The sequence below is a fragment of the Myotis daubentonii genome, chromosome 12 (genome assembly GCF_963259705.1).
Source record: "Myotis daubentonii chromosome 12, mMyoDau2.1, whole genome shotgun sequence".
Classification (NCBI taxonomy): Eukaryota; Metazoa; Chordata; class Mammalia; order Chiroptera; family Vespertilionidae; genus Myotis; species Myotis daubentonii.
The window spans coordinates 35,813,495-35,831,119 of record NC_081851.1 but is presented as its reverse complement, the minus strand read 5'-3'; the positions used below and the strand labels follow the sequence as shown (position 1 = coordinate 35,831,119).

The following is a 17,625-nucleotide window of genomic DNA, read 5'->3' as shown; positions in this document are numbered from 1 at the left end:
CTGGGGTCCTGAATGGGAAAACGGCCCCTCTCTTGTTGTCAGGACAAGGTGCATATGTATACTCACTTGCATATAATTTTAGGGGATCTCAGACACGACGTCCACCATGGATCCTACTCCACCCCGCCCCTTGCCCCGGCTGCAAAGTCCCTAAGCCGCCGAAGAGTCTGAGACAGGAATAAGTCCAACTTGATCATTGGTAGGACTGTCTGCCCCGCTGCCAGAGGGCCCACGGAAAAGGGAAATATTGTGCCAGACTTTGTGGAGTAAGCTAGTCCTTCCCTTCAGGTTGAGGGTTAGAGAGGATAGGAGTAACTCTGCCCACTGCTGTCCTACCCCTCGACTGGGTCCAAAGACCTGCTTTAGTCAAGACGCGCCAGTGAATGGACAGAGACAACAGACACACAAACATGAACTCAGACACAGATGCACACAACAAAACTATACAGCACACCAGCTCTGATACAGGCCCATCCTGGCCACGAAGACAGACAGATGCAAAACTGCACAAATGTAAAAGCACAAAGGCAGACCCAGCTGGTGTGGCTCAGTGGTTGAGCATCTACCTATGAACCAGGAGGTCAGGGTTCCATTCCGGTCAGGGCACATGCAGGGATTGCAGGATCGATCCCCAATGTGGGGTGTGCAGGAGGCAGTGGATCAATGATTCTCATCATTGATGTTTCTATCTCTCTCTTCTTCTCCCTTCCTCTCTGAAATCAATAAAAACATTGGTTTAAAAAGCACAAAGGCAGGCCCAGCTCCACCCAGTCCACACACCAGTGGATCTAAACATAGATCACACGGACCCAAATTCGGATTCGCGCGTGGGTCAACCCCAGCAGCCAAACCAGGGGCGGGGCCAGTGGGGGCGGGGCCTCCCGGGTCAAGGGTCAGGAGGAGGAGGCGCGCCCAAGATGGCGGCCTCCATGTGCGACGTGTTCTCCTTCTGCATGGGCGTGGCGGGCCGGGCCCGGGTCTCCGTGGAAGTTCGCTTCGTGAGCAGCTCCAAGGTGAGGCCGGAGAAGACCCCCACCCCATCCGGCCTTGGGAACAGCCCCGTGCGACCCCAGGCGGCTCGCAGCCGGGGGGGGGGGGGCGGGGGGGGGGCGCGGCGGGGCGCTCGGTCTGTCCCCGCGCACAGGCTTCGGGGCGCTGTGCCGGGGCCTCCGCGCCTCCGTGCGCGCCCCCATCCGCGGAACCGGGCCGGCTGCGGCAGGCGGGGCCGGGGGTGGGGGGCGGTCCTGGGGCTCCCGACCCAGGACGCGGATCGGTGCCCCTCGGCCCCGGGCGCCGTGGGCGGGGATGTGTGAGCCGAGGGGACGGGGTTGAAAAAACGGGGTCCTCGGGGAACTTTCTGGAGGGATTGGGGTGAGGAAGGGCCTGGGAGCGCTTGGACCGGAGCCTGCAGCCCCTGGGAGCATTTGGAGGGGTGGAGCAGGAGAGTGAGGTGATTTTGTCACTTTTGTTCTTGCTTTTTTAAAAGTTCGTCGTAAGAAATGTGAACTTGCATGTAAAGAAAGAAGGGGGGGGGAAATCACCGGCAATCCTGGTCTTGTGCAGATATGTGAGGCCACATTTTTAGAAACGGCTTTTTGATGCAGCAGTAAATCTTCCCGTCTCCTAAACCTATTTCTCAGTATTCGTTTTTAAGAGCTAAATAATCGTTTAGTTGAATTCCCGGGAGGGCGGCAGTGTCCACAACCAAACCCTATCTATAGGCCCTTGCGCTCCATCTGATTTTTCCCGGAGGTCAAAGAACGGGCAGCTCATTTCCCAGCACACGTCCTTTTGTTCTCTCCAGCACTGAGGATTTCCTCTCTGATCGTTGCTGTTGCTGATTGATATGTGCAAAATGGTGCTGCTTTGTTCTCATTGGCATTTCTTTGTTCACCAGAGGTTGACTCATTTATCCTGTGGAGGGGCTGTGTGTATCCTTAGCCCTTGCCCAACATGTCAGAGGCCCAACCCAATTCCATTGCCCCGTGCATGGCACTCCACTCCCTTGCATCCGGGGAGCTGCTCACACCTCCATCTCCCCCAGGGCCCCTAGTGTTGATTGGCTTGCACTTGGATGGTGTCTCATTCCGGCACTCCTGGCATGCAGAAATTTTCACCTTTACCATCACTTAGCCTCCCATCTCTCGGGCCCCCTTCTTTCTTCACTTCTTCCCTCTCACTTCATTACTACGCCAGCCACTCTCCTTGCCTAATTGTCCTGTCAAAACCCCAGCTCTGGAAGAATGAGCTGGCTGCCCTCCCCATGACTATACCCGACCTGCTGCTGGAGAAAAGCATACACCTACCCAGACTTAGTGACAAGATAGTAGGCTCTTTGCATCTATAGTCATCAAATGAGATTGGCTTATGATTTTATTTTGTGTAATTTCCCCAGTTACCACATCAGTTATGTTTTGTTTTTTGAGTAAAATGGAGAAGCTTTACATTACTGTATAGTTTAAATAGCATGAGAATTATTCTTTCGTCTGACAGAGCTGGCTCATAAAACCATATAGATTAGGAGCTTCACATGGGATAGTTTTGATCACTTTATTGCTTCTGTGGATATTGGGAAGAATGCTTTCTTAAAAATTTACCAACTCTTATGCCAGGGACGTGACTAATCACAACAGAAACCTGATCAAATACAGTGATGCCAACCAGAATGCCATACTGGTACACATCAGCCAGAAAACAGCACTGCTTTTTAGTCTGTCTAGGCTTCTAGGCTTTCTTACTTTTTAAAAAAATATATTTTTATTGATTTCAGAGAGGGAGGGAAGAGAGAGAGATAGAAACATCAATGATGAGAGAGAATCATTGATCGACTCCTCCTGAATGCCCCCTGCTGGGGATTGAGCCTGCAACCCAGGCATGTGCCCTTGACTAAAATCGAACCCAGGAGCCTTCAGTCCGCAGGCTGACGCTCTATCCACTGAGCCAAACCAGGCGAGGCTTTCTTACTTTTGAATTAAGTTTTAGCAATTTATATTTTTTTTAATAAAATCATCCATTTAATAAAGATTTAAAAAATTTAGTGCAGTCTTAGAGTTTTGTACAACATTTTTTATTTATTTGCCAAATTGGAAATATATTTGCATACTTTGTGCCCTTTCCATTCAGGTTCAGTTCTCTCCAAGCTTCTTGGAAATATGAATTAGAGCTCTTTTCTTGAAACACTTTCATATGTTTGGGGGAATGTGTGGCTTTATAGAGGAACAGTTCTGCTTTTCACTTTGTTTTGATTACTAGATATTGTCTACATTTTGGTCCTCAAGAAAGAGATCAATATTTATCTAATACTGAGATTTGAGATTGTCAGAGATAACATTCACATCTTTGTGTCCCGTAGCAGAAGGCCAAATTTCATTTTGGGAGATTGGGTCCCAGGGGCCACAAGGTATGGGGTGGGGCTTTCAGGAAGACAACCAAAGTGCATCCACGGCTTTGCCCCGTGGTTTTGCTCCAGCGGCCCCACTCCCCTGTGAGAGTTCCCAGAGCTGTTCAGATGGTTGAGCTTTGTGGCTCATGGGTTGCGCAGGGCCTGTTCTGGTCTGCACTTCCTGCTGCTTTGACTTGGGGAGGTGTCCCTGTCTAGCCAGAGCACCAATGCTAGAAGACAGGGTGCTACCCGTGAGGCCACATGACAGGACATTTAACTGCTGTGCCGATCATTTTTCTCTCTCCCTTTTGTGACAATTCAGTGTTTGCCAGGCACTGCTCTGAGTGAACGGTGAAGTAAATGCCTCGGGGGGCCAGTGACTCCCCTGGGTTCTAAAGCTGTCTCCTGAATCCCTTTGCACTCTGAGGGATGCAATTCAGCGATTGTCTTCTCATCCTTCGTCTTTTTCCCATGTGTATGGTGCTTTAGACTACGTACTTCTCAAACTCTGATGTGCACATGAATCACCTGGGCATCTTCTTAAAGTCATTCTGATTCAGCAGGCCTGGGGTGGGGCCGGACATTCTGCGTTTCTGAAGGTCTCCTAGCTGATGCCCAGGCTGCCAGTCCATCCCCTCACTTGGAGTAGTAAGGTGCTAGAGCTTATGGGGTGCATGGCCTGTGCTATATCCTGGAAATACCTGTTCGATATTATTAAATACTCATTTTTCATGTGGGAAACATGCAAAGAAGTGAAGCAATTAGCTCAAAAGTTCAAGCAAATAAGCATTAGGATTAGTGCTATGATTAGTCATTCTTTTCAGAGTAACCTCTGAGAAGTTGTTAAGTGCCAGGTACTATGCCAGCTGCTGTGAGTATCCGTCCAACCAGGGAAATAGGGTACATTCTCCCCCAAACTAGGCCTCCCTCTCCCATGGTGTAGGACTTCTGTGCAACCATTAATAGTAGCATCACTGCCCAGATCCTGGAGGAGCATGTGGGTGACTCGGAGAAGGCTGCCCTGCTGTTACCAGCTCCTGGTACAGGAGGCCCCAGCCTGCTGTGAGCTCTGGCCCTCCTGTGGCCATTCTAAAAATTCCCCCATGGGTATTCTGGGGTGGCTGACATCCCGGGCCCTCTTCTCTGAACAGGCTGAAAGTGTGACTGAAAGTAGGTCAGAGTGGAGGCAGTAATGGGGTGCTGACCATGCTCCGTGAACCCTCCTGCCTCTGCTAAGAGGTAGCATGTGGGGGTGAGGCGGGGTGGCCCTCCAGGAGCCTTGGAACTGTCCTCTGCCTCTTCTGATGGCCATCCTGCTCCTTCTCTGCCCTCTCAGGGAAAGGGGCTTTTTGCCACACAGCTGATCCGGAAGGGGGAGACCATCTTTGTAGAACGGCCCCTGGTGGCTGCACAGTTTCTCTGGAATGCACTTTATCGCTACCGAGGTGAGCACATCCCATGCCTCATGGCTGCTGGCCCAGCTGCCTCTGTGCATGGAGAGAGCTGCATACTCCCTGCTGGTGGGTGTCCCTGGGATGTTAGGAAAGGCTGTCTTCCCTTGGAGAACTGCCCGAGAACACTGTCTGATCTCAGGCTGTCAGGGGCTGTGAGCCTGTAGGAAAGAGGCTCTTCCGAAGTGCTCCCTGGGGGAGGGCTGTCACTCGGGTGGAACTCAGAGTCCACCCTGATAATATAAGGGACTGGCTGTCATGCTGAAGGGCTCCGTGCCAAAGTGGAGCCTTCTGCCCAGAGGCCACATGCCCCTTGGTGGAAAGGCTGCATTAAGGGTCAGAAACCAGCCACATGCTTCCCCCCACTCTTTTCTTAGGCCAGAGATAAACTGTGGAAGGAGGGTCACTTTTTTCCAAAATGTGGGGAAAGCCCAGTCTGGGGGAAGGGATGGGAGCCCCACAGACTAAGTCCCATTGAGAAGCAGGGTGCCTGTGACAGGCAGGGTGGGGACTCCAGAGAGGAAAGAGGTTAGTTAATCCTCTACTTTTGAATGCATATGAAATCCATTCCTTCATTTCATTCTTTTTTTTTTTTTTAAATATATTTTATTGATTTTTTACAGAGAGGAAGGGAGAGGGATAGAGAGTTAGAAACATCAATGAGAGAGAAACATCGATCAGCTGCCTCCTGCACACCTCCCACTGGGGATGTGCCCACAACCAAGGTACATGCCCTTGACCGGAATCGAACCTGGGACCTTTCAGTCCGCAGGCCTACGCTCTAGCACTGAGCCAAACCGGTTAGGGCATTTCATTCTTTAACATATTCATTTCCTCACTTTCTAAACATTGTGAGCGTCCACTCTGTGCCCAGCACTATTCTAGCCCTGGGATACTGCTGTGCAAATGACAAATGTGGACCCTGCTCTCGAGACACTGTCATGTCTGGCTCTCTTGCTCAGCCTGTGACCACTGCCTGCGGGCACTGGAGAAGGCAGAGGAGAATGCCCGGAGGCTGACGGGGAAACCCGGCCAGGTGCTGCCTCACCCTGAGCTGTGCACTGTGCGCAAGGACCTCCACCAGAACTGTCCCCACTGCCAGGTGAGTGTCCTTGGGGAGGGTACCAGAAAGGGACTGATGGAAGAGACCTTAACTGAAGTCCTCTTTGGGGAGTCAGCAGCGAAGATGGACCTGGTCACAGCCCTTGAGAACCACAGTGTAGGATAAGACATTGAAAGGCTCAGCTACTGTTGCAGTTTCATCCTCTTGTTCCAGTCCCATTGTCTAAAGAGGCTGGATGGGAGCTTGTCCTCTTCCTAAGATCCTGGGGGGCTCTCCCCTCTACCTGCTAAGCTCTCTTTGTTTCCATGGTTTTACAAGCCTGGGTTAGTAGGGGACCCCTCATGTGCCCCCAGAGCACTGTATGCTTTCTTGTGTCACAGTACCCTGGGCTACTGCTCAGGGGCTGTTTGTGGAAGGAATGCAGTTAGAGGAGGTGAGTACCACCTGGGACATCTGTGCTTCACCAGCCTGAGGTGCTGACCTCCACCCTCCAACAGGTGATGTACTGCAGTGCAGAATGTCGGCTGGCAGCTGCTGAGCAATACCATCGGGTCCTGTGCCCAGGCCCCTCCCAGGATGACCCCCTGCATCCTCTCAATAAGCTGCAGGAGGCATGGAGGTAGGTGGCATTTCATCTCTTCTTTCCTTTACCCCTCCCTCCCCTGCCTCCTTGCCTGGGCTCAACAGATGCAGCCATTTTTCTTAAGTTACCATCTCCCAGAATTCCCCCACCCCATTCTTACAGAGGTCACATTACCCAGTCCCCTGCCTTCTGTTTGAGCTGCCAGTCCCACCATCCTCAACATTTTACACTTTCCCATTAAGCCTATAGGAATGTAAAGTCCTGTCCAAGCCCTTGCCGATGACTGTCTCTCTCCAGTCTGTAGCAATCAGACTGGACATCCTTGAAATCCACTACTTGGAGGGAATTCCTGAGCCAAACCTTTTTCTTTCTCCCCAGGAGTGTTCACTACCCCCCTGAGACTGCTAGCATCATGCTGATGGCCCGGATGGTGGCCACAGTGAAGCAGGTGAGCCCACCTGACCCTTGCTGGGAAGCGGAAAAGGCTTCATTCAACCCTCGGCCTCAGTCTCCTGCTGGGATGCAGCGTTCCCCTGGGCTCTCTAAGGGAAGCTGCTTCCTACGGAAACCTTAGGGGTTGATAACCATACATCTGCAGGGGGAGTGGGCACTCATCTGGCCTATAGCCTTTGACCTCTGAGAGGACATTCTTGTGCAGCAGCAATTCATGCATTGGGTTTGTAAGCACCACTTTTTTAGGATTGTGTCTCTTACATAAGTGAGAGAAGCCATGCTAACCCCTCCTATTACTATTGTTGCTCAAGTGTTAAATTGGCTAGATTGGCCCCAGCTGGGGGAGATAGCTGGGGATATATAGGGTCGGAAGGAAGTCCCAGATCAAGGGAAGGGTCTACCTGGAAGCTCAGGTGTGATGCAGGGGCGACAGTGGCAGTAAGGTTGTGGTGTCTGAGTCTGTGTGTGCACATGCATGCATAGGGGTGTGTGAATGTGACCTGAAACATCTGTTCACTGCAGGCTAAGGATAAGGATCGCTGGATCAGGCTCTTCTCCCAGTTCTGTAATAAAACGGCCAATGAGGAGGAAGAAATTGTCCACAAACTGTTGGGGGACAAATTCAAGGTTGGTCTTTTCCCATGACCCCTCCACCCCAATAGCCTGGAATATTCTCTGGCTTCCTGAGGGAGCTCCACATTTGGTCCCTTCCTAGTGAAAAATCTATTCAGAGGACTTAACATTCCTGCCATTATTTAACGTCATGACCTAATGTGGACCCCAAACTGGGAAGTGGGATAATGACAGAGGAAGGAGGGGTGCCCTGATATTATAGGACAGCAGTGGGTGTATCAGGTATAATGAAAGATGGAGGGTTGGGGGTCCACAGGGTCAGGGAGCAGTAAGTACCCACTGCCCATCAAAGAATTACAAAATCTGAGGCCAGTGGATTTCCACGCAGGAGCTGCGTGAAGGTGGAGGCAGATGTGTGAAAGGCATCTGGGGTGGGTCTTCCTGCATTGAGTTCTGAGGAAAGGGTGGAGGGGGAGAGTCGGGCTGGTCTGGAGGCAAGTTAGGGTGGCTGGAGGTTGGTGGTGAGAACTGGTGTTCGAAGCCAGGCTTCCTTGGCCCTGCTGGCAGTGAGGGCTGGAAAATAGGGAGGGATTTGGGGCTTGCCACTCTGATTTGAAGTAGACCAGTGGACTGCCGTGGCTCTTTGCAAATAAGGACTGTGGCCTTCCTTTGCCCCCAGGGAAAGCTCAGTCTACAGAGCTGGCCCTTTTCCTTCCCTCACAAGGTCGTCTGGGCCCTGCCTGGGTGCTGATGGGAAATCCTCAGGGATGCAAGTCTCTCCCTGTTTTTCCTAAACCAGGGCCAACTGGAACTTCTGCGGAGACTCTTCACAGAGGCCCTTTATGAGGAAGCACTCAGCCAGGTGAGTGTGAGGGGGGTGGGACCAGTGTCTTCCCCAGCCACTCCAGCTCTCTAGGGGCAACTGCGTCAGCATTTTCTACTGGGACAGCCAAGCGACAGCTGACGTGGTCTTCGGGAGTTGGGGTGGGACTGACTCACAGAAGACTGCCTGAACATAGAGTTGTATCGGGAAGAAAAACAAGTGGCTGGAACCTGAGCGCTCATCTCTTTTCTCTCCCACAGTGGTTCACTCCAGATGGATTCCGGTCTCTCTTTGCGCTTGTTGGGACCAATGGCCAAGGAATTGGGACCAGGTTAGGAGACACTGTTCCAGATACATTGGACTTGTCCCTTAGGGCTTGGGTGGGAAATGGACTAAGGAAGGTAGCCACAGCTCCCTTCAAGACTAGGTGGGACAGGGTGCAACTCTGTGGCCAGAGTGCTACATTGCACATAGTGATGGGGGGTCAGAAAGACTGAGCTGGTGGAGTCTGCTCCGATTGGGATTCTTGGTCTGTGGGGAAGACGGGGCCCTCACCCTGGAGAAAGGAATGGGTTTAACGTGCCTGGAGGTGGAGAGCCCTGTTAGCTGGGCCTCCTGCTCTCCAACCACCGCTGCCTGGAACCCCCAGCTCCCTGAGCCAGTGGGTCCATGCCTGTGACGCTCTGGAGCTGAAGCCACAGGACCGCGAGCAGCTGGATGCTTTCATTGACCAGCTGTACAAGGACATCGAGGCAGGTGGGTGAAATGGAGACACCACCCCCCACCCCCCACCCCCCACCCCCGTGGTCAAATAGTGGACACAGTTTTCCCCAGGGACGTCTGAGTTGATGGGGGACAGAATCCTGTGTGCCTGTGGGAAGCTTCAGATCTGTCTGAGGGACACTCCGATGAGAAATGGGCCTGAGATCTGTGCAAAGGCTCGATGCTGGGGGTGGGGGAGTGCTGGACATATAGAGCGCTATCATTTGCAGAAAAGCAAGGCTCATGCCTCAGAGATGTAAGTTCAGGTGAAATGGTTGGGATCAGCTCATTCGTGTGGTAGGGTGGCAGGACGGTGAGGCAGTGCCTTTCCTTATAAACCTAGTTTCCTTTTCCCTATAAAATGGGTAGAATAACACCTGCATATTACTTCTTACAGCAACTGGCGAGTTCCTTAACTGTGAAGGATCAGGCCTCTTTGTGCTTCAGAGCTGCTGTGAGTCCTGACATTGAGGAGCGGTGCCCTCGTAGTCACAGTTCATCTCTTTTGTATTGCTCCTTCTAGGCTGATGGGGTTGAGTCTGGGAGTGGGGTTAGATCTGAGCTTCCCTTGGAGATTCCTCTGGTCCTTTTTGGTCCATCAGTTTTTCATTCATTCATTCATTGGACTGCTGGTGCCTTAATATATGTTTATATATAAAAACTCCCAGTGGGTCAGGCCCTGTGCTCTGCAGGGCACTGAGCTCTGATTTTCTCAAGGGAAGCATGAGCTGTGCACCACCACTGCTCTGCGAAATTTGGCAGGGACGTGTGGTGAGCGCCTGGGAGCCCTCAGGAGCCGGGGAGGAGGGAACTCAGGCTAGCAGGCAGTCCCCACCTGCTGGGAAGGGGTAGTGCGCTCAGACTATTGTCTGTTCTAGCTCCCAGCCTCCCACCCTCTAGTTTCCTCACTGCAAATCCTCTTGCCAGGTTCCAGAGCCACTCTCTCCTCCCAAACTAAGCTCTCAGAGGGCTAGGCTCACCTGTTACCAGATGACCAGTAGCAGACAGGACTGAGTTAGTGGTCTGGCACGGGCAGACCTTTTAAAGCCCTGTCCCTCTTTTGTGAGACACTGGGAACACAACTGAGAGTCAAGGTGGCCAGTGAGGAGGGCAGACATGGGGGTGGGAGAGGGAGCGATGTGGGATACACTTGTGCCTCAATGGTCTCAGGAAAGAGCACTGGACAGGGAGTCAGGAAACCTGAGTTCCAGGATCTGCACAGCCCTAGATAGATCCCATCCTTCCAGAAAACAAGGAAGGATGGGACCTAGTGCTCTGCAGAGTTGAGGCTGTTTTTATTAGTCAGCAATCCTCATTACCTGCCTCTCATGACCCAGGCAACCACAGCTGTGTCCCCAATGCAGAGACCTCCTTCCCAGAAAACAACTTCCTTTTGCATGTCACCGCCCTGGAGGATATTAAGCCAGGAGAGGTGAGGGGGCCGGGAGCTGTGGGGAGCATGGGGGGGTGGCAGTGGGCCTTGCAAGTTCTCTAGATTTTGGGAGCGGCAGTGGCTAGGGCCTTAAGTTCCGGCTGTTGAGTTGAACCCCCCACACCCCAGGGCATCAGTCTTTTTGCCCCTAGATATGCTCTAACCCCACCTCTTAAAAAATTACTCCAGAAAGCCTCAGAGCAGTGTTTGAGAAACAGCCGTGTGCCAGGTTCTTGTCCCCAGCTACCTTGTGACGAAGGACTGCAACTTCCAAGAAAGCCGGAGATGGCTCTGTGGCTGGGACTATGGGGAGCTAGTGTGGGTTTGGGGTCCTGGTTGTCAGTGCTGCACAGTCTGGTTGAACCTTCCAGGACAGGTTGCATCTCACCAAGATAACCTCTAAACCCCGCCACTGATCTTGCCCTTAATGCCTTTAAGCCTGGCCTGAGGCTCACTGCAGTCCCCTCTCTCCTCATGTGTAGATTGTTAGAGTCCTGTAGTGACCTGCTTGCTGAGGACACAGGAATGGATTGGGGCAGCCCACCCGTCACTGAAGGGCAGCTCAGGCCCTTGGGGATGGAGAAGTTGGAGATAGAGTAGTGATCGGGGAGTCCCTCATCCCATCTAATAGCACAGACTGTCAGACCCCACTTCTCCTCTGCCTTCCAGGAAATCTGTATCAGCTACTTAGACTGCTGCCAGCGGGAGCGCAGCCGCCACAGCCGCCACAAGATCCTCAGGTGCCTGCTGGGGACGAGGTGGGCAGCTGGGCTCAGATCCTCTGTCCCAGCAGCTGCCTGACGTTTCACCCTCACCATCCCCCCATCCGCTGCAGGGAAAACTATCTGTTTGTCTGTTCCTGCCCCAAATGCCTGGCAGAAGCGGATGAACCCAACGTGACCTCAGAGGAGGAGGATGAAGAGGAGGAGGAAGGAGAGGCAGAAGATGCAGAGCTGGGGGACGAGATGACCGATGTGTGATGTCACCATGCCTGGAAGGGGCCCTACCCCAGACTCTGCCAGAAAATGGGGCCTTCCCCCAGAGAAGAGGCTTGGAAGGAACTCCCCACTCCCGTTGCCTGCTCCCCCCCGCCCCCCCATTCCAGCTGTTTCTGCCAGAGGGTAGGACAGAGGCTGGGCCCTAGGCCCTCCACTCCCCACCAGACCTCATGCCCTGGACACTGCTGCTGAGTGGCTTGGGTTCTGCGCTGTGGCTGAGCCTTTCAGAATTGGCCTCCTCCTCATGTACTCCATTCCAGAGTGTGAGCGGCTGGAACCAAGGTCAGGGCCTGACAGTATTTCTCCCCCCTTGGCTCCATGGCTGCACCTTCCCATCCATCTGAGGCCTCACCCCTCTCTACTTGCTATTGAGAGGGTAACAAAGTGGCGTCTGAGAACAGCCTTACTTTATTGAAGAAGAAAGAAGAGGGGGTGCATTGCCCTCACCTTCCCCACCTCCCATCGTTGTAGCTGATAAGGCAACTGCCTGACTACTAGCACAGCTGGGTGAGGCAGGAAGGAGGAACTGGGCCTCCAGAACACTTTCCCTAAGGCTCTGCCAGTAAACACTGAGCCAGGGGAATTACCTTCCTCTCCTTGGACATCTGCGGGAGTGGAGACTAACTCCTTCCCCAAACTCCAGAATCTCTATTTTGTGCCTTGCCTTTCAGGCCCTGGCACAGTGGCTGGCCCCACAGGGTACAGAAAAGGCTTCTGCTTCCCTCAGAAGGGGCGTGTGGGCGATCATTACCCCTTCCTCACACCACTTCCCACTGAAGACTCGCAGCATGGCTGAGGCCTGGGGGTGACAGGCCTGTGTTCCTTAGAATGCTCCAAATGGTTCCCTGGGACCAGTTGAATATGGGTCAGTTAGGGGCTCTCCTGGCCTCGATCCATCTTTAGGGTCTCCGCAGAGGAACACTGAAGTCTTCCAGAAACTAGAAGAGCTGGGTTAGACACTTGAAGATTAGCCCTGACTGTATCCTCCAACCCCAAATTAGCAGTACCCCTCACTCTTGTGTTGGAAGCTGTGGAAATTATAACCCATCACCTGCAATTCCTTTCTGCCTACCTTCCCTAAGGGGTCTTCACATCCCCCTGCTAAGGGATCCTAGGAAGACAGGTGCCTGCCCACAGGCCCTTCTCTGGATTATGAGCCAGGTGGAGCCTTTCCATCTGGCCTATTGGGTTCTTGCTCCTTCACAGCAGCCAGCATCCCCTCCTCCCCCCGCCTGCCCACTCTTCTCAATAAAATGTGAGTGGTGACAGGCTCTGAAGGCATGCTTGGTGGAGAATGACTTGACAAGCTGCTGGAGCACACAGCAGTCATGTGGGTGGTGAAAAGGCTCGAAAGGTAGATCAGATAATGGCAGGAGGTGGGAGCTCTAGCTCCCCAGTTTAGGCTCATCTCTGGTCTCACCTACACTCCGCTTTGCTGATGTTCTAAATCCCCAGAGCAAGGATCCTCCATGGGCAAGCATGGTTCCCCAGCACTGGGCAGCAAGATGAGCCTTCTCCCCAGGGACTATGGCTCCTAAGATCTTAAGCAGGAGGCTGTGTTGGGATCCAAGATTAGCAATCTGAGTAGAGGTCCTAAAAGACCTTGGACAAGTCATTTATTGTCTCTGGGCCTCAATCTCCTCCCCTCAACACAAGGGCATGGGGCCAGATGGGTGAGTTTGAAGGCCCTCCCACCCATGAGCTCTTATTCTAGGACACAGTTGCAACCCTGATGAGAGGCTTTATTGCTAAAAGTCAGTGAGGGTTTATTAAGTCCTCAAACACCAGCTCCTTAAACTACCCCAGTAACTGCTGTGAAGGACACAAGAGACCCTGGGTGGGGGAGGCTGGAGCCAGGTGAGAGGTGACAGGTCACAGATGGCTTTCAGGCCATCTGCCTTTAGCCCCTTTTGTTCCAGATTCTAGCCAAGAAGCCCTGAGGCATGTTTCTTGCATCTTCCCATAGCATGAGACACCCTTGGGGGCCCTGGGGAAGGGAGAACAGTGGTGTGACTTCCCTTAGCCTAGCAGAGGCCGAAGCCTTTTTCCTCTACCCGGCTCCACCTATCCCCAAATGCTATCTCCAAGTCCCAAACAGCAGAATTTCTGGATTTCCCCTTCCCAGCCTAGAGCTGGCTGGAAGGTGGGACCAACTCTTCTACCAGAAGGTCCAGGGTGGTTGCAGCAGCTCAAAGGTGGGGATGCTGGTGACATTGACTGGAATGGAAATGATGGCCCATGGCAGCCCATGCTGTTCCAGGGAGCGGCGGATCATGTAGCTGGGAGGGCATGAAGAGAGGTGGGGATGGTCACTTTCTCAGCACCCCATCATGCCCCACTGTCCCCATCACTTGGGAGTTCCATCCAGAGCCCAAGGACTTTTGACCCTCCAACTGGTTCACCCCAAGATGAGGCTTGTGGGAGGGACTGGTGATTGCCCTTGACCTCCAGAGACAAGGAATCCTCACCCATCTCGGCCGAGTAGGAAGAGGGCAGGGATGTCAGCCGTGCGCTGGGTACTGTCCTGGATCATCTCCACGTAGAAGCTGTCATTGTCAACTGCGTTGTCAGAGATGATCACCGCCCGCCCGCCATGTTCCTGTACCACCCGCGTCTTGGAGAGGAAGGAGCAGCCCCTGGAAAAGGTGATGAGATCAAAGGAAAGGCAGGGTCTTAGCTACCCCTCCCCGAGGCCATCACCCTGGGAGGATGAAAGGACCATGGACAGTTTTTTCATAAAGGCTCATAAATAAATGGCCAAAAAGCATGGATAACCTTAAAGAGACTTAAAATGATGAGTTATTTAAAAACTATTTCAAAGGACCGCCACCATCATTGACCTTAGAAGCTTTCCTATTCCTGCCCTTCCCTTGCGCCAGTGCCTGTCCACTCCTCACCCCCTCTCCACCAGAGCGATCTGGTCCTGGATGAAGAAACCGTTGCTGAGTTCTCCACAGGCCTCTGAAGGTTCCGCAGGGACAAGGTGAATCTGCTCATACCTTGTGTGCTGAAAGACATTTAGACAGGTCAACGTGTGAGGAGACGCACCTGCTTTAGGACCAGGCTGACATCCTATCCATCGTGCCTCACAAGGTGTGAAGAAAAGGTGTGGGGTGGTTTCTGTGTGCTGGGTACTTCATTCTCACAAAATAGTTGTCCTATCCCTTTCCAGGAGACAGGCAAGGGAGTTGGTACGGACCCAGACTGATGAAGTAACTTGCCTTAAGTTATATCATTCAGAGGTAGAGCTAGCAGGGCCCTTGGTTTTTCACTGTTTCGTGTTTCCAAGGACAATTGGTCCCTCCATGGTGCCCAGGGAAGTAACCGGAAGCCCTTCCTTCCTGCACTGCAGCCCCTGCACTGCTCCCTTCCAAGTCCCAGCACTCAAGTATTGGTTGGAGGGAGGAGAGGGATCGCCTCAGCTTAGTGGGGACAAGATGGCGACAGGATCAGAGAGGAGGGATCCTCCCCGAACTTACAAAGATGCCACCAAAATCCTTTGCAGGTGTAGCTGTGAAAATGTATCGAATGTCTCCAGGACTCAGCACTTGGAAGTACAAATAATCATGGATGCGTAAGCCTGAAAAGTAAAAAGTACAGATGAGAAGCCTCCATGGACCTGTGTCTGCAAGTAGGCTGTCTATAGTCAGGGCCTCAGGACCCAGTTTCAGCCAAGTGGGTCCTCCAGGTGGGTGAGATAGATGGTCCCTGCCTTGGGGAGGATAGAGTTGATACAGACAGAGTTAGTAAATGTTAGTACAGACAGATTTATAACTGCTGCTGCTTGCAAAGGTGAGCCAGGAAGACAGCTCTAGTGTGATCTCTGAGGGTTAATCTGTCTTTGCTCTGAAGTGGACCTGAGAGTTTCCAACTGAAGATGTGTTAGTTTGGGTACAAAACACTATTAAAACTGAAAAGTTGACTCTGGTCCCACTGCCATCCTCCTGGGCCACGACTATCATTTCTTGTCCTGACTAGTCTACCTTCCTCGCTTTTTGCTCTCTAAGGTCCATTCCCCAAACAACAGCCAAGGATATTCTTAAAACATCTTAAAGCATATGTGGTCATGTCACCACTCCCATGGCTTCAATACCCATCAACAGCATCCCTTTGCACTTAAAATCTAAACTCTTAACAATGGCCTGCAAGGCCCTGCTCTATCTGGCTATTGGCTGCTACTCCAACCTTATTTCCTTTCTCTGTTCAAGCTACACTGGACTCCTTTCAGTTTCTTCACTCTGAGTCTTCTTGCAAGCTTTTCTCTGTGGGAGGCTTTCTACCCTCACCTCACCCCACCTCTACCTCTCTACCTGGCTTACTCCTACTCATCTGTTAGGTCATAGCTTAAAGTCACTTTCGCAGAAAAATCTGCTCTATGACTGCCCTCCTTTTATGCCCATTCAAAATATACTTTTTTTCCATTGATACTTCCAATATAATTTGTAATTCTAGAGTATTCATAATTTTTTGTTTAATGTCTGTCTCCTCCACTACAGCAAGGACCATAAGTTTATAGCTTCATTCCATGCTGTATCCACATTACCTAACACAGTGGCTAGGATATAGTGGGTGCACAATAAGAGTTGTTGAATGAACAACTATTTCCAGCTCCACTGCACTGAGGAAGGGAATTGCCAGAACCAGGTTTTTCTGGGGTGTGGGAACTTCTCTTTAGCACCAAAGTGTAATGTTTCACCTAAACTTGAGCCTCTGGTTTCCTTAGCCCACTAAGGAATGCAGAAGGGTGAGAGCTGTGGCCACCGGTCCATCAGTCAATCAACAAACCACCAAACCACTACTGTGCGCGGGGTGGGACTGACTGTGGCTTTAGTTATCCTTGTTTACTGCCCAAATCAGCCACCAGGTAGAGCCCCACTGCCTTGGCACTGGGCTATGCATCCTTTTATCTTGGGAGTGAGGACTTGCCATCAGATACAGATACATGCCCAGGAAGCCTCCCTGGATTAGCACTAAACACCCCCTTACCCCCCCCCCCCCACACACACACACATCTTTGCCTGGCCTTTGCATTTGCTCATCTGTGTAAATTACGCGTGGTATACGTATGTGTGTGGGTATATATGTTTCTGTGCTTGTGTAGGTGCAAACAGGTTGTCTATGTACATCTGTGCTTGCGTGTGAGCCCGCGTGTAGGGATGTGTGTTACCATATGTGCTCACATACATATCAACAGCATGCAGGATCTCTAGTGGTTCCTCCTCCTCTTGGTCGCTCCCTCGGCCGCCTGGTCGGCGTTAGTGGGGGTAAGGGAGAGCCTTGCTTCGATGTAGGGAGATGAGGCTCAGAGCCCAGGCGCAGGCCGCGCCCAATTCAAGTTCCTAAGGACCAGCACCCACCCACCCAGCCGCCCGAACTCGCCGGGTCCCCAAGGTGACCCGTGGCCCCCCGCCTGAGCCGCGCGCAAGCTGGACGGCCCGCCCCGCCCCGCCCGTTGCCGCTCACCGTGGGCCGCGACGCAGGCGGGGAGCCAGAGCACGAGACACCACCAGCCCGCGGCGCCGAAGACCATCTCCAGGGCCCGGCCGGGCGCCGCGCGTTGCTCGCCGGACTTCAGCCTGACAGCTGCCCCGGCCTCCCACCCCCAGGCCCGCTCCTGCCGCTGGTTGGCGAATGGGAACGAGGCCCACGGCTGATTGGCTCCGACGCCTGCTCTTCTAGCCACACTTTCTACCTCTGCGCCTTACCCCACTTCCTACTGGTCGAGAGAAGTGGGGCCGAGGGCTGATTGGTCTAAACTCTTAACAGCAACTGCGGCCCCCACTCGGCCCCGCCCCAGCATTCCTCAGTTTGGATTGGACTCTGCGCGACCTCCAGGAATGTGGGGTGGGCTGGCAGGGGATGACCGGGAACGAGGTGGGCACCTGGCAGCACTCGCTTCAGCCGCCGAAAGTCCTGATCATCAGCTCTTGCGGTCTCGGCGGGATTCTCCCCGCGGCCGCCTCACGGCGTGATTTGCCTTCTCCCAGTTCGCTTTCCTCCTCCCCGGCCCTCCTCGGAAAGATATTTATCTACCGCCCAGGTGATCGCTGGCGCCCCGCCAGCTCGCCCCCTGCCCAGTCCCACCAGTGCTTGCGCGGCCCCAGT

General features: G+C 52.9%; 3 protein-coding genes across 3 annotated transcripts in view; 2 read left to right on the top strand and 1 right to left on the bottom strand.

Annotated features, from left to right (window-relative positions):
- Nucleotides 1-17,625, top strand: part of CCT7 (chaperonin containing TCP1 subunit 7) — a 354,827-nt gene that overhangs the window by 321,794 nt on the left and 15,408 nt on the right. The gene's annotated exons all lie outside the window — the stretch shown is intronic.
- On the top strand, nucleotides 887-14,301 carry SMYD5 (SMYD family member 5). The gene is made up of 13 exons (XM_059659438.1): nucleotides 887-1,013; nucleotides 4,719-4,827; nucleotides 5,796-5,935; nucleotides 6,394-6,515; nucleotides 6,858-6,927; nucleotides 7,455-7,559; nucleotides 8,305-8,367; nucleotides 8,589-8,659; nucleotides 8,978-9,084; nucleotides 9,488-9,544; nucleotides 10,428-10,522; nucleotides 11,192-11,262; nucleotides 11,358-14,301. Exons 1-13 carry the CDS (start codon nucleotides 918-920, stop codon nucleotides 11,500-11,502), a joined length of 1,251 nt encoding a protein of 416 aa, XP_059515421.1. The 5' UTR covers nucleotides 887-917; the 3' UTR covers nucleotides 11,503-14,301.
- PRADC1 (protease associated domain containing 1) lies at nucleotides 11,911-17,070 on the bottom strand. Its single transcript, XM_059659448.1, has 5 exons — nucleotides 16,984-17,070; nucleotides 15,000-15,100; nucleotides 14,418-14,527; nucleotides 13,989-14,156; nucleotides 11,911-13,799 (listed from the first exon to the last, which is right to left on the bottom strand). Exons 1-5 carry the CDS (start codon nucleotides 17,048-17,050, stop codon nucleotides 13,679-13,681), a joined length of 567 nt encoding a protein of 188 aa, XP_059515431.1. The 5' UTR covers nucleotides 17,051-17,070; the 3' UTR covers nucleotides 11,911-13,678.

Bases quoted from the DNA above. Each gene is read 5' to 3' on its own strand.
- SMYD5 (XM_059659438.1), top strand. From the start codon at position 918: ATGGCGGCCTCCATGTGCGACGTGTTCTCCTTCTGCATGGGCGTGGCG. The intron at 4,828-5,795 runs GTGAGCACATCC...TCTCTTGCTCAG, and splicing joins TGCACTTTATCGCTACCGAG to CCTGTGACCACTGCCTGCGG. The intron at 11,263-11,357 runs GTGCCTGCTGGG...CATCCGCTGCAG, and splicing joins AGCCGCCACAAGATCCTCAG to GGAAAACTATCTGTTTGTCT.
- PRADC1 (XM_059659448.1), bottom strand. From the start codon at position 17,050: ATGGTCTTCGGCGCCGCGGGCTGGTGGTGTCTCGTGCTCTGGCTCCCC. The intron at 14,157-14,417 runs GTGAGGAGTGGA...CACCTTTTCCAG, and splicing joins ATCGCTCTGGTGGAGAGGGG to GGGCTGCTCCTTCCTCTCCA. The intron at 13,800-13,988 runs GTGAGGATTCCT...ATGCCCTCCCAG, and splicing joins TTCCTACTCGGCCGAGATGG to CTACATGATCCGCCGCTCCC.